The sequence below is a fragment of the Phoenix dactylifera genome, chromosome 3, assembly GCF_051530095.1.
Source record: "Phoenix dactylifera cultivar Ajwa chromosome 3, Ajwa_hap1_PhDact_Kaust_v1.1, whole genome shotgun sequence".
NCBI classification, from domain to species: Eukaryota; Viridiplantae; Streptophyta; class Magnoliopsida; order Arecales; family Arecaceae; genus Phoenix; species Phoenix dactylifera.
The window spans coordinates 10,655,886-10,670,352 of NC_143192.1; the positions used below are offsets into that span (position 1 = coordinate 10,655,886).

At 36.1% G+C, this 14,467-nt stretch overlaps 1 protein-coding gene across 4 annotated transcripts in view; it reads right to left on the bottom strand.

Moving 5' to 3' along the window:
• Window positions 1-127: 127 nt before the first annotated feature.
• Window positions 128-14,467, bottom strand: part of LOC148714234 (proline--tRNA ligase, cytoplasmic-like) — a 51,916-nt gene continuing 37,576 nt past the window's right edge. For 2 of the 4 annotated variants that reach the window (XM_088717746.2, XM_088717747.2), the window contains exons 11-14: window positions 12,033-12,317; window positions 5,283-5,501; window positions 2,209-2,302; window positions 128-525 (exon numbers count right to left, since the gene is read on the bottom strand). In XM_088717746.2, the coding sequence (XP_088573872.2) occupies window positions 461-525; window positions 2,209-2,302; window positions 5,283-5,501; window positions 12,033-12,317 (663 nt within the window). In that variant the 3' untranslated portion in view covers window positions 128-460. The remainder of the gene's footprint in view (window positions 526-2,208; window positions 2,303-5,282; window positions 5,502-12,032; window positions 12,318-14,467) is intronic. The other 2 variants (XM_088717749.2, XM_088717748.2) reach the window with 1 other exon arrangement.

Sequence of the window (14,467 nt, forward strand, 5' to 3'; positions counted from 1 at the left end):
TCAGCAAACGCAACCATACAAAAAATTACTTTATTCTCACGAGGCTCAAAATATATGTATGAAGGTTTTCTATGAAGAATGGAACCTGCTAGCCCGCATGCAATGCACCCATAGCCAGGAAAACATATAATAAAGTTGATATTTCTTTCAACTCAAGTGAGGGTGAACTTTATAATTGTTACCGTCTATTCAATCTTCTAATATATAGCTTGCACGATAGACAATAATAGGTTGCACAATGTAATATACCAATCTCTCATAATTTAAAAGCTCTGCAAAATCAGCCAAAGTCCAGTAATGCAACACCTCAATTTAACAAAATCAGTTGAGCAAAGCTCAAAAAAGATAATGTGTTACTGGGTGAAAAGTACAAATCCGTGCCCATGAGATAGGCACCATCTATTCTGAATGAATTTGGTGAATGACTATGAAAACCACAATCTTCAGATAGGCCAACTGGTTAGTAGCTTCGGCCCCAGTAAGTCCACTTCTTTGCAGGCTTTCCCGAGGCAAAGCAGAGAGTACCTACACATGAATTGATAATACTGTCGGTATGACCAGAAACAGTAATTCCACAGAAAGCACACGAATAAAATACCCATTGGAAAATATAAGGAAATATGGTTGGAATACAAAACAAACAAATGCCTAAGGCACTGAAATTCTGGAAGGTGAATTCATTTTGAGTGGAAGCAGATCGAAAAGACGAAAATGAATCAAACAGAATATTAATATGCGTAATACAAGTTAGCATATTTTCCATACAGAGGGACAAGACATAAAATACCGTAACTCAGGGAATTTGTTTTCCAAGATCTCCATTTTCTTTTGTATGATATTCCATGCCTTCATATGCCAAATGAAGGCTCATGAATCAGACACTTTATATTTGAAATGACCAGATTGTCCATGATAGGCTTAAGGGCTCCCACGAAGGAAATGAGTACATTTTAGTCAGTTAAATAGTTCAAGTAGGAAAAGTGGATTAAATTCATCCCAGGAGTTGTCAATGCAGGGATGGCCCAACCATACCAAACCGGACAATTTGGGGCATATCAAATAAGACTGGTCAGCGACCGGCACGGTTCAGCCTATTTATTTGAGACGGAGCTAATTCGCCTATTAAATACCCTCCAGCCCCCCAAAAAATGTGGTTCGCCTGCTCGTGAATCACGATAGTTCGAGCCCCCTTCCTTCCACATTCGACGGTTCCGATAAGTCTCTCTCTCTCTCTCTCTCTCTCTCTCTCTCTCTCTCTCTCTCTCTCTTTTCCTCTATCTCCTCCCTCCATCCCTACCTATCCAGCTCTCCCTGTTTCGACACGTCTCGGAACGGCATGGTATGGAACCGGTTGCTAGCTGGTACAACCTCCAATATTAGTTCGGCAAACCTTGTCTCAATGGGTAACAACTAGGTAAGCAGTTGCTCAAAAATATTTTATAAGCACAATATGCTCAACATTGGATCTTACAAATCAAATAGAAAGATTTCATTATTAATTACATTACTCATTTTTTGATCCTCCCCAAATGCTTGGGATAGGTTAGTTAAACATCTCGAGCACTTAATCAAAGAAACAAAGATTGATCTGTCTTTTTCTTTCTTTTTTTTTGGCGCGCTAAGATAAAATTTAAATATTGATAAACCATAAGACTGGTAAAAATTGGCCAGTTCAAGAATTATGATCAGATCCATGGTATGTGCATGCAACATACTTGTATCTCTACTACATTTTATTATTCCTTGTAAGAGCTGCAATTGGTTTTAACGCTTCATTCATCACGAGCATTTCAAATGATTAGCATGAAGACTATTGATGTTCTTAGAATGTAGATCTACAATACTCTCAAATTCTATATAGACATACTTGATACATTTAAGAATTAAAATCATTAACTAGCACAATTAGGCATATATTAATGATATGGGGCCAATGATGGTAACAAAGAGAGTTTTATGCCATCCGATATGAGAGTATTGGTGCCATTCGCAGGGTAGTGCAATGCACAGTGTTGTGATATAAAGCACCAATCCCCTCGTGACACACAGTAATATAGCTTTTCTTGGTACTAGGGTTGGGCCCCATAGCATTTTTGCCCTTGGATATAGATCTCTCAATTAACAAAACCTGCTATAGATGAAGGCTTCATTCCACAACTAATCAGAAAGAATTCTAAACTATAAATAAAACATAAGCACATGGGATACCTTCAGGAAGTCTAGGCTGATCAAATGGCGTGCACAATGTCTTAGCAGCTCCATGTTCTCCCTTCGTTCGAGCCTTCACATCTTTTTCGACATCCTATATAAAGAAAACATATCACATCACTAACTTATATAGGACATAGCTGCACAATTTCAATTGTCTATTGAATCTAGTAATAAGACATCTTCAAAAATTCAGGCAAGTAATTGTGTTTCTACAATTAACTAGAAAAATAAATAAATAGAAGATATAACTCATAGAAAAAACTAAAAGCCCATTTCATCGTTTTAAATACTAGTACCAAACCCTATTCCATTTTTTTATTGGAATAATATAGTACCAGTCCAGTACCGACCATACGTACCAAACCCAGCAGCTTCAAAAGAAAAAGAAAAACTGCCGGTACGCAGCAGTAAGGTACCATCACTATGCACTGATATAGACTGGAACTGCCAGTAAGTACCAGGACATAGGGTGTCAACATCCTGGCACCTGGTGCCGGTTTCACATGGGAACAGTATGGTAACATTCTTGTTTTTTCCTTTTTTTTCCTTTTCTTTTCGAGAACCCAAGAAAAAAATAAACTAGACTGAACAACATGTCATGAAACCCTTGTTGTCTCAAATTGTTTCTGAGATATTTAGTGACTTTTGTAAGCAAGGAATTCACTGCTTTCAAAAAATGTGCGAAACAAAAGCAGGGGGTAACAGGAATTCTGTGCAATGCTATCTTCAAATTCAATCTCCATTTGATATTTTGCTAATTTGTAGAGGAACAAAATACAAAACAACAATGATACCAAACAAGCCGTAAACATCCAGACAACTCAAGAAAGACTAATTTTCTTACCAAAATCCCATATTTACAAGCACACAAACACACCCACACACCCCAAGCATGCACACATACGTGAACAAACACATGCACACACACACCCATGCTTGCAATGCAATCTCACACACACATGCACCCACATGCAAGAACATATGCATGCATGCATGCATGGATGTGCCTATTCTGAACCTGTCAACTCTCCAAAGAAAGCTATTTGGTAGCATCTGGAGTGAAAACGAAGTGTTCTAATGGAGTTCTACAATGAAGATCGCTTTACAAATTAAATATGACTTCAACAAACCGTTTAACATCATCCCCATAAGCTTATATTTAAGGTAGGAGGAAATAGAAAGAAGCCATGACCATCATTCATCAGTCTTTATCCTGCCTACATAAGTCTTGTCCATGATACTTCACTCATTTACATTCAAAGAACCCCCTTGCAACAAGCACCATCTGATTATTTTTTGCCTCCTTGTGGTAGGTTTGCCTTGGTATCTAGAATTTTATTATGCATCTCAACACCAAAAAGAAAAAAATGGAACGAGTCCTATTTGGAAGCAACATCAATGCTACTCCTTGTTTTTTTCTTTTTTGAGGAAAACTTAGGCTCAAGGATCCTAACAAAATTTCACTGAGACAATGAAAGTAACAAAAAACAACAAGACCCTATAAAGAGGCAACAGCAGGTCCTGAACAACAGCTCCTGGCAATGCATCCTAACAGAAACCATAGGAAATACAGGACCAATCCAATGCAAAAAATTAAATCGATCACAAAATTGAACTCAACCTCTTAAAGGTCCTACGTACTGTGCTGCTTATAAGCTGAAGCAGCTCTAAACCACTCTTTTACCACTTCATTGCTCTTCTAATTAGCTGCAGGCCTCTTTGCTTCTTACTGCCGAACCTTCCTGCATTTCATGCCAACCACAATGCCCAACAGATACAAGCGGCTACCATATCCTGACCAGGTTTCCATTTATGCATTGACTTGAGTCCATGCGTCTGGTGGGTTGCATGTGTAAGCATCGGATCCTTTTAGATATCTAAGAATTTCTTCTTATGTCATACCAATGTCTGTGGTCAAGTGTCAGTGCAGGTATTTTAGGCTAAATTGAAGTGCCTGTATAACACAGCAAACAATTAAGTTCCTCCAACACCAACCCTCTCCGCCGCCCCACCTGGGGTCTTCCACGAAGCTTCTTAGGTACAGCCTACGGCCAAAATTTCTGCCAAAAAGACTTTGCAACAAAGCAACAACCGAGCAGAAAATGCTTTCCAGTATCCTCATGCTTACCACAAAAACTGCAGACTAACCGGCCTATTCCATTATGTTTTCTCAGATTAAAACCCATGAAAATCTTGTTCCAACAGAACACCTTGATTTTCTCAGGCATAAGGAGCCTCTTTGCTGAAGTTAAGGGTAGAAGCTATTAACTGAAAATTGATTGTGCCCACCAGCATGTCACTTGATCCTCCTCCTCAGATACCCTAACCTCAGCCAGTGAATTCAACAAGCCGCCCAGGTCGTCTTCTTCCTCCCTAAACATATATCTGAACTAATGCTCCCGAGTAACTATGTCATTCTCTTACTGTCAAATTTTCCCTTAACTTCCCACAGCTTTGAGAAAGTTCTTTCTTTAACTTCTTAAAATAACAACTAAACAACTCTATATTGTAAGGAAGCATATCTAAAAATAACAATATTATTTCTTGAAAAAACAAATTTTGCACCCACTCAAATCATCCCAAAATAAAAGAACATCACTAGGCTAAGATAATAATTGATTTCTAGAGTAAAAGGACTAGCACTTATACGTTTCTATAGACTAAAAAAAGGCCATCAACACTTTAGACTTCTTAGCAGGCAAACTATATCACATGTAACCTTGACTGATTTTTTTTTTTGAGGGAAAAAATTAGACAAAGTCCACTGCAATTCATTAAGGTAATGAACACTGACTTGAACATATTTAATTTAAAAGATACAGAAGTATATATATATATGTAGATAACTAATGGTTTTAGCAAATCAGGAGCACCTAAAATAAAACATTTGTTATTCCATTTCATGTTCATTTGTCATTCCACACCGTCAATATTAAAAATAATGATATTACCTAAGCTAGAATTATGATTTCGCCCAATCAAAGAATAAATGACCTAATAGCCCCACAAATGAGTAGATAATATTATATAGATTATAACTAAATAACTTTCATGATAAGGATATACCACACCTCTTCATCACACCAGGGAGCCAGAATCAACTTTTTGTCGTTAAGAGCTGCTATGAATTCATCCCATGTATTGATGACCTTGATGCAAGCATCTCTCTTTTGTTTTGCTGCATTAAAAAGGCTCTCTTGAATATAGGATAGTATCTCTTTTACTTTTTCTACCAAACTGTGCATTGGTATGTCCATCTTTGCACCATTGTCACGGCGAACAACCCGTACCTGAAAATTAAACAACAAAATATGTTCTAGGGCAAAACGAAATATTAAAGTAACATGCTTAATGCAAGATGATATAACAAAATCCATTATCAGCTGTAGCACCCAGTCAAGAACTCCATATCATATGATTATCAAGGAAAATTCATTTATGCCAATGGAAAAAAGCCAGCTTTCAGAATGAGATTCCAGAATAAATCAAAAATACTCTTCTGAAAAACTAAATCACCCATTCCATCCATTAGCATATACTTCTCTACTGATATAGTTCATAATTAAATGTATCGAAATTTGATGAATATCATACCCAAACAACCAGATAATACTCGTTTATCTGAGATCAGTTGTAAAATCACACTTAGCATGTCTTGTTGATTATAACAATCCCTGAAATGATTATGGAAAGGTACCCAGTGGCATCTATAGTGATCTCCACCATGCATTCAAGTTTTTTTTTAGAGATATACCACATAAAAGAAAGGAAGCAACGATTCAAGAAGCCAAGAAACCCTCTCTACCCAGCTATATAGAAAACTGGCAAAACCTTAGAGATGTTGTCATCAATTATATTGTAAATTGATGCATGTTAACGAGGTTCAGATAAGTCAACAATAAGATGGCATTCATTTCACACTTGATGGAGCAATCACATAGGTAATTCCTGGGAATCCATGTTACATCCAACCAGAATTTCTGTGTCATGCACAGATCATGCAGCATGATATTCCAAGAAGCATGCCTCTATCATCAAAACAAATCCTTTTTTTTACAACACATTGGTATATACATCACTCAGAAACATCATATGCAGAGTGATAAAGAGAGGATGAAAAACAAGTGTATAACCCAGAAAGAATGTATCAGTATATGTGTTGTAAAAAATAACTAGAATAGATGTATTTTATTAATCCAAAACAACTGTTTGGAGAAAGAAGCATTTTTTTCCCTCAAATCTATCCCTCAAAATTTCACAAATGTATTGCATGTGCTCAATACATATACTGATAACAACTTTTAGATATCTGCTGCATGTACAACTAACATTTGCCGTACGAGTCGGTACCAATGCATACCGGCCATACCGTAGCGATACTGAACCAATATGCGGTACGGGATGCGTACTGACACTCGGTATGCCGAACCTGCCTCTGTACCAGAACACTGTAACAAAATAGTACCGGTACGGGTTCCGGTATCGAGACAGTAAACCTTGTGTGCAAGGTTTAATAATGCAAAGAAAGCTGGAAATTAAATAAGTTAGATTCTAAGGTGTTCAAAAGAATATATGAAAAGGAGAATTTTTTAATACAAAATAAAGAATAACTAGGTGGCTGCATGCAAAACTTTTTTCTATCAGTAGCATCAGATTTTAGATATTTAAGGCTTATTAACTTATAAATCAAAGTTTGACAAGTATATGCAAGAGTTTTTTGGTTATTAAAGTTGAAAATTTAAGATTGCAAAGGGGTCTAAAGTAACAATTAACTTCAGCCAGAGGTGGAGATGCTGATGATGATGATTAAGGAATATGTACGCTCGTGCTTGTGCTATATAATAGTATAGGTAACAAAAGAGAGAGCAGATTACTAGGTATATGCAGATTTACAAATCTGTGAAGTAACCATGTCACTGCCTTGTAAAGAAACAGTTCATTGTACTTTAACTGGCCAGTACTTGTATGGGTCTGCTACAGTGCTGTGATGTAAATGAGGTTCCTTGTATAATTCCAATGAACAGCACACTTAAAAGGAAACAAACAACAAACCTCCCTTTAATTGAATGTAGGCAAGGTTTGAAATATCGAATGGCTTAGTGCGTACCACTCAGTACATAAGGGATCAAGGCCTCCACGATACAAGGAGGCTAGATAGAACAAATATTACCTTAACCTCCTTTGGACAACCTAAATCGAGGGTGGGTCGAATATTTTGAGGACAGATCAATGTTAGTTTGCCCTGAATGGATCCAAGTTCGCTCTTGGACCGATTGGTACATCTGGTTACTGCCAGGGAAGTAATGTTAAAGGGTGATTCTCTCTTGTTTTCTACCATTTGAATGTGAAAACAAGAAGAGAGACAAGTTGCTAAAGGGGTTTTCGCATCAGATTGACAAATCTACAACCATTCCTGCACCAGTGATACGCAAATGCAAACAGAATTTCATCCACAATAGGTGCAACTTAGGTGTGCCAGGACCCACCCATGACAAGGACTGAAATTATTATAAATTTCAAATAGTTACAAGCAAGCGTATCGGATCAGAGAAACTAAATCGTTTTAGGGTAGTCGACTAAAGAAGATAATGCCGTTAAATCACTAAAGAAGATGAATTGCTAGACCGAAAGAATCAATGAGCATTAATCTTATGACATGCTATAAGAATTTTGAAAAATTAAGAAATTGATAAAAGAAGATGGATAGGTAAACTAGTGCCAAGTACTTGATCATCCACGATAATAGTGACCATTTGAATGATTTTGGGTTACAGGTGCTACCAAAGTTGTCAATAGGTGAAAGTTGCAGTAAGGCACAAGTTCTCTTGGAGCCTCGGCGGAGGGCATAATGCAAGGCACACGCCTTGACGAAGTGAGGAGCAAAAAAATATAGACATACATGTAAATAATAATAAATACAAGATTCTAAACATATTAATAATGAATTATCAATTTCTATCCACTGTTCTGTTTTTGATGAATAAAACCATAGCTGCAACAGCAGCTAAAGATGAAGAGGAAGAGGAAGAGTAGGGTGTCGCTTGTTTCTGATACATATCTAGCAGCAGCAGTAGCAAGAGCACAAGAAGTAGAAGAATGCCAAAATCCACCTCTTCAGATCCCAGAATCTGCATGTTTCTCTCAATCAGGCCATCAGAACACAAGATCCATCTCTTCTCCAGTTCACCTATCTCTCCGTTTCATACCTCTCTCTCTTTTGGCCACAAAATCCTCAAATCTTGATCAAACCCTGAATGATTAATGGCTAAGAATAAAAAAAATGTACGGCACACTTTTTGCTTCTAAGGTTTTTCTTGAGGCACAATGCACTTTTTTTAGTGCCCAAGTAAAAGGGTTTCGCCTGAGGGTAGGCAAGATGCTGGGGTTGAGCCTTGTTGCACCCTGTGCCTTAGGCTTGCATTTGACAACACTTGGTAAAAGTTGTTATGAACTATTCCTTCATTGTTTACTTCCTTTTTGGGGAGACTAGGACGAGAGCTAACCCAGCCACAAATCGGGCTAAGGCAAGGGTCGAACCCAAGTCATTGGCACCATCTGTGTTTACTTTCATTTGGATTGTTAACTTTAACATGTATATATTTTAAAGGTATTTTAAGTTGCAAGCTATGTGATGTTGGGTGACACATACATGTTAATGACTTCAGCATGCAGCCATGCACAGAAAACTCTAGCGCACACAAACTTTGATTAGGGCATTTAACTCGATATTCCTGTCTTATTTCTTGCAGAACCATAGCTTTTAGGAAAGAAAAACATGATAAAAAGCCCAGAACTGGAGTTTTGGATGACAAAAATGGCTGTATCTACATCTACCTATCAATACCCTTTTTCAATAAATCCTCGATATGACACCAAACCACTTCTAGTTGATACAACATCAATTCTTGACATTTTGAACCTTGGATGTAGGTCATGTCTTGGAATGTGAAAATTATTAGCAACAATTGAATATTTTATTGTCTTATATAATTTAAGTGACTTGACTAGGACATTGAACCACTTGCTTGGTTTATACATAAAAAGAGCATGCCATGCCTACTGCTGATATATCTATAGGTGTATCAGGTCTTGGTCATCAAACTTAAAGATACCTGAACGCTTTGGTGTCATGTCCAACTATCCCAAGTGTTGGACATTGTAGCCTCCTAAAATTCTAGGCATCATGACATGGTATACATACATACACATCCGTGCCTATGTATACACATTTATATAGGCACAAATAGGTACAAATAACAAACATACAAGACATAAATGTATGCATAAAAGCACTCAACATATACAACATTAAGGCATTCTTAGGTGTATTTTAGTTGATATCCTACTAAGTTGTAAAAATTATTCCTTGTGCAAATTTAGGGATGTTTACATTAATAAAGAATAGTTGAGATAACTTTAATACACAGTTGATAATTGAAGTGTCCAATACTTGAAACTATGTCATTTCTGCATGACACTTCAATGTGGAGTGTCCAACTATGTCGTGCCAAGTTATGTCAGATCCAAGTATCCAAAAGTGTCAACATTTACAAAACCTAAAAATGAAATCTCTAGCTAACACAAGTTACAAATAAACTTTTCATCTGATTATAGACATACGATGGCATCCAAGCAAGATCAGACACTGGAGCCATGTACAAGCCAAACAATCTAGCACACATGACTCCACTCTGGTGTGCATCCGATTTAGTAAACAGAAAATTCTGGTTGACAACTAATATGAGGTCATATTCTTAAGAGGATTAGTTTGTAAATCAAAATAGAAAATAATGTGAAAATCCAAGGCCATCATTCTTCACAATTTGAGATTTGTTACTTATGGGAGAAGGCCATCATTCTTCACAGATCTTTGGTGCTCAGAAGACGCTCTTGTTGATCCTTTCCTTGGACTTTCTATTCCTTAAAAGAGAACTGCAGGTGCAGCTGTGCAACAACTTTTGCATATAAAGAGAAAGTAACATGAGAATCTTGCTTTCAGAGACTTCTAACACACAAGAAGATTGTGGAGTGTGGAACCTCTCGATACCATGTTATCAAATTTCAAGGACAAACTAAAGCAAGGCAATTGACGGATCTGAAAACTGGTCTTCAAATGCAACCTTTCTTTTAATATTGCACCTATAACAGTCATACCAAAGAAAATCCATTTCAAGATTTCCTGACCTAAAGCTCCGGCTATGTTACATCAATTCAGGTTTGTGTGTTAGGTGTGTATCCAAGTCTCCAATCCTTTCAATATCTAAGAATTTTTTCTTATCAAGCTGGGTCCAAGTGTCATACTAATATCCATGTTTCAAGGTCTAGTATGTGTATGTCATGCTAAACCAAAGGGTTTGGAGAGTACAAAGTATAGATCCCTTTTGGTTGATTTGAAACATTTTCTGCTTAGATCTAAATGTATACATGGAAGATTCGCAGTTATAAGTTATGCAGTTTTGTTCATTTTCAGTTCTCTATAAAATAAAAGAGAGAGAAAGAGGGAGCTAAAAACACTCACCTTTTTATGATGTGGTTGGACTTGCTGATTGGTAGCCTCGATTACAAGGGATAGCTGCTGTGGATGCACTCATTTTCAATGCTAGATAGAATTGGATATGAACACTAGCCTTTCATTTTGTAGTAAGATTTCACAGGAAGGAGAGAATTTTTCACAGTAAAGGACCACAATGTGGTCCCAAGAGAATCATACAGCTGCACAGTAGATGTATTGAGCATATTAATTTCGAGTGTCTTATGTTCTGCAAATCCAGGTTATGACAGCCAGGATTCTTGTTTCTTGTTATCTCTTTCCTTCATTAGATACTTTCTTCACCTAGGCTTCTCTTTCCTAGGGTTCTTAAAAGAACCGATGATCCGACATACTAAAAAGATTCCCCTGCCGTGCATTATAATAATACCACTAAGGCACTAAACATAAATATAATTGTTAAATCTAGATACTATTATTTAATTCCTTTCTTATTTCCTTCCTTGTCCTCATACAACCTTCCTTGTTTCACTAACCAAAGTAGTCGCTCCTCTTATTCCAATCAGTAAAAGAGTTCACAATTTGGATTTACAAGCATCCAACATTATCTTAGGTTTAGCCTTTATAGCAAACACTTTAAAAATAGCACATGATTTTTCTTCCAGAAATATCTTGTTGAAACACGTCCAGAAAGATTAATAACACATTCTTCCATTTAAGAGTACAGAAACACAGTTCTATTCTCTATCACCAACTCATCTATATCACCAACTTAAACGGTATAAACAGAAAACTTACTAATAATATACAAAATAGTGTCTAACTGGATAACACAAAATAAAGGAAGTATCGCATCAATTAAATCACTAATCATTCATTGAACTATCACAATAGTCTTAGTATTGTGCACCATCGACATTCTCCGTACATTAGACAACCAGGAACAACATTGGATACAAAACTGAGAAGAATACAGCAATATTCCATTTGACAAACTATGAAATATGAAGAGCAATTTACAGAACAGGAATTTCATACTTTAAATATAAAGCAGGTAAGCATTTATGCATTTATTGCTATGGTGTTAGATAAGATAATTTTCAGAGTCTTTTAAAATGATTATTACACTGATACCACACTAACCAACAGGAAAAAAACAGCAACGGAAGTGCATAGATGCACAACTTTGTTACCACAATAAATGCATGCAAACATGCCAGGACACACATAAAATCACACATGCATGACAAAGCATGAGTTTCAATGGATCAATTTGGTTGCTACCAAAGAAAACTAACTATGTACCAAAAAAAATAATCAGCTCCTTATCTACCTGATTATTTGCTAAATCCTTTGGCCCAATTTCGAGTCTCAATGGAACACCTTTCATTTCCCAGTGAGAGTACTTCCAACCAGGTGAATAATTATCTCTTAAGTCCACCTCAGCTCTGAAACCTGCTTTACATAGTGTATCAACTGTCGATGTGCAGGCATCAAAGATGGCCTGTGCATCAGCATCCTTATATGGTACAGGAATCACAATAACTTGGACCGCTGCTACTTTAGGTGGCAGAACCAAGCCTTTGTCATCTCCATGAACCATCACCATCACCCCTATCTGCAAAAGCAGTGCATCTTAGACATGGTATATGGTTTCCTTTCATTCTTAAAGTACAGATAGCAATGATCCCATCACTTCATATTCCTTAAACAGGAAAGAAAAACAAATTTACTACTGACAAATAAACAAGTTTTAGGCATGCAGAACTTCAAAGGAAAATATTAGACCAAAGTTTTTTTAACAAAAACATCGGAAGGATCACATAAAGAGGACACTCTACAGACTACAACACAAAATAAGATTTTTACAGTAGAAATCATTTTCCAATTTTCCAATAGAAAGAAGAAAGATGTTACAATGCATTCTAAGTTAAGAGCATAATCTAAAATGGATCTAAAAATAAAACATATACCTAACACAACATGTTCCTTAACATTCTTCAGACACTGGGTAACAGGACATGATTATTCATTCATGCATAGCTAAAATGATGAATATTTAAAGAACTTAAAAGCTTTAGAGTTTTGAGTGCTATTAAAATAAATATGCTTATTTTTGCTTCTAATTCCAACCATGCTTTCCAAGGCTTGTAACATGAAACAAAGGAACATGTTCTAGCTTTTGTACTTCTTCATCGTGGGTGCCTTGATGAGATGATCATTTTGGATTTGTTAGAAGCACTAGTTGGTTTGCCTATGCCAAACAACTTAGACCCAGGGGAAAAATTAGATTGCCTTAAAAAAGAAACACTCTAATGTTAACAAGTAGCAGAAAGGCCTTTCATTTAATACCTAATGTCCACACTCTAGCCTTTTTAGCAAGATGACAAATTGAAGGCTTTGCAAACTCCGCAACTTGAGGTAAGACAACAACTATACATGATATTGTAGTGCTTGTGTTATATTCTATTTTATGCTTAGTTTTAAGGTCCACCAAACTAGTGGGGGACAGGGTCAGTTCACCTATTTTTTTCGAAACTGGTCCCGAACCGATAGGAACCGACCGAAACTGATCACGAATTGCCCGGCTTAGTCTGAACTCTGAACCAAGTGGTTTCATGTGGAACCGGTGCGAACCGTCCGCCGAACCAGTTCCGAACCGGTCCCCCTCTCTTTCTTTGGTTTTAAAGGCTGGTTGGGAAGGCCAGAGAAGCTTCTCAGACCTTTCCAACCTATCAGAATACCCTCCCTTTTTCCACAGCAAAAAATACGCTGATTCGGAAGGATTGAAGAAGGATCCAACCCTAAATAAGGTATATCCCATTTTCTCTCTTTTTTTTGAACGCCCAAAAATATCTTAAAAATTGCAAAATAAGAAAAGATCATGCCAAATTTTTTTATTTTATCTTCATTTTATGATATGTTGTAGATTATGGATGATCTACATGATGACATATAAATTTTTAATTTTTAGATGATATAATTTTTAAAAATTAAAAATATATTTTTGGATTAAAAATAAAATAGTAAACAATAATTCAAAAAAAATAAAATCAAAAGCATATTTAGGGGCATGCAAGCTACTCTTCTGCTAAATTTGATGTCTTTTTATTCAAGTTTTAATGCAATCATACGCATAGTGGCCTAGGCCTAAATTTGAAAAAAAATTGAGAAATAAGTAGCCTTTGATGCATGCCGACGGACCTTAAAAAAATATGTAGCATCCATTGTAGGGATCTACATGGATCTGAACTCAAATTAATTTTTTAAAAAATTTATATTTAAAAATTATTTTTATTTAAAAATAATTAAAAATATATAATTAATACCAAAAATTATGAAAAATTAGTAGTACATAATACATATTTCAGAAGTATTTTTTTGAATTTATGGTGTTTAAAAATATTTTTTAATTTAAAATTATTAAAAATTTATTAATAAAAAATAAAAAATAGTACTATGCGTTAGATAAATCAAATATATTTTCTTAAGTAAAATATATTATTTTAATCATAATAAAAAAATTAAATAATTGATAAACTGACGTACTTGATAAACTTGAAAGGATGAACCATCAAGAAAAAAGGAGCCAGAGCGTGATATTGGTTGGAATAATGGGCAAATGCTCTCAGTCGGCACCATTGAAAATGCAACTGATACAACACAGAGTTCAAGAGAGGAGGGGTAACTAGGCTGAAGCAAGTGATTACCCCGACGTATCTATATGCCAGAAATGCACACAAGAGGCTCGGTAGCTGATGAAGACGC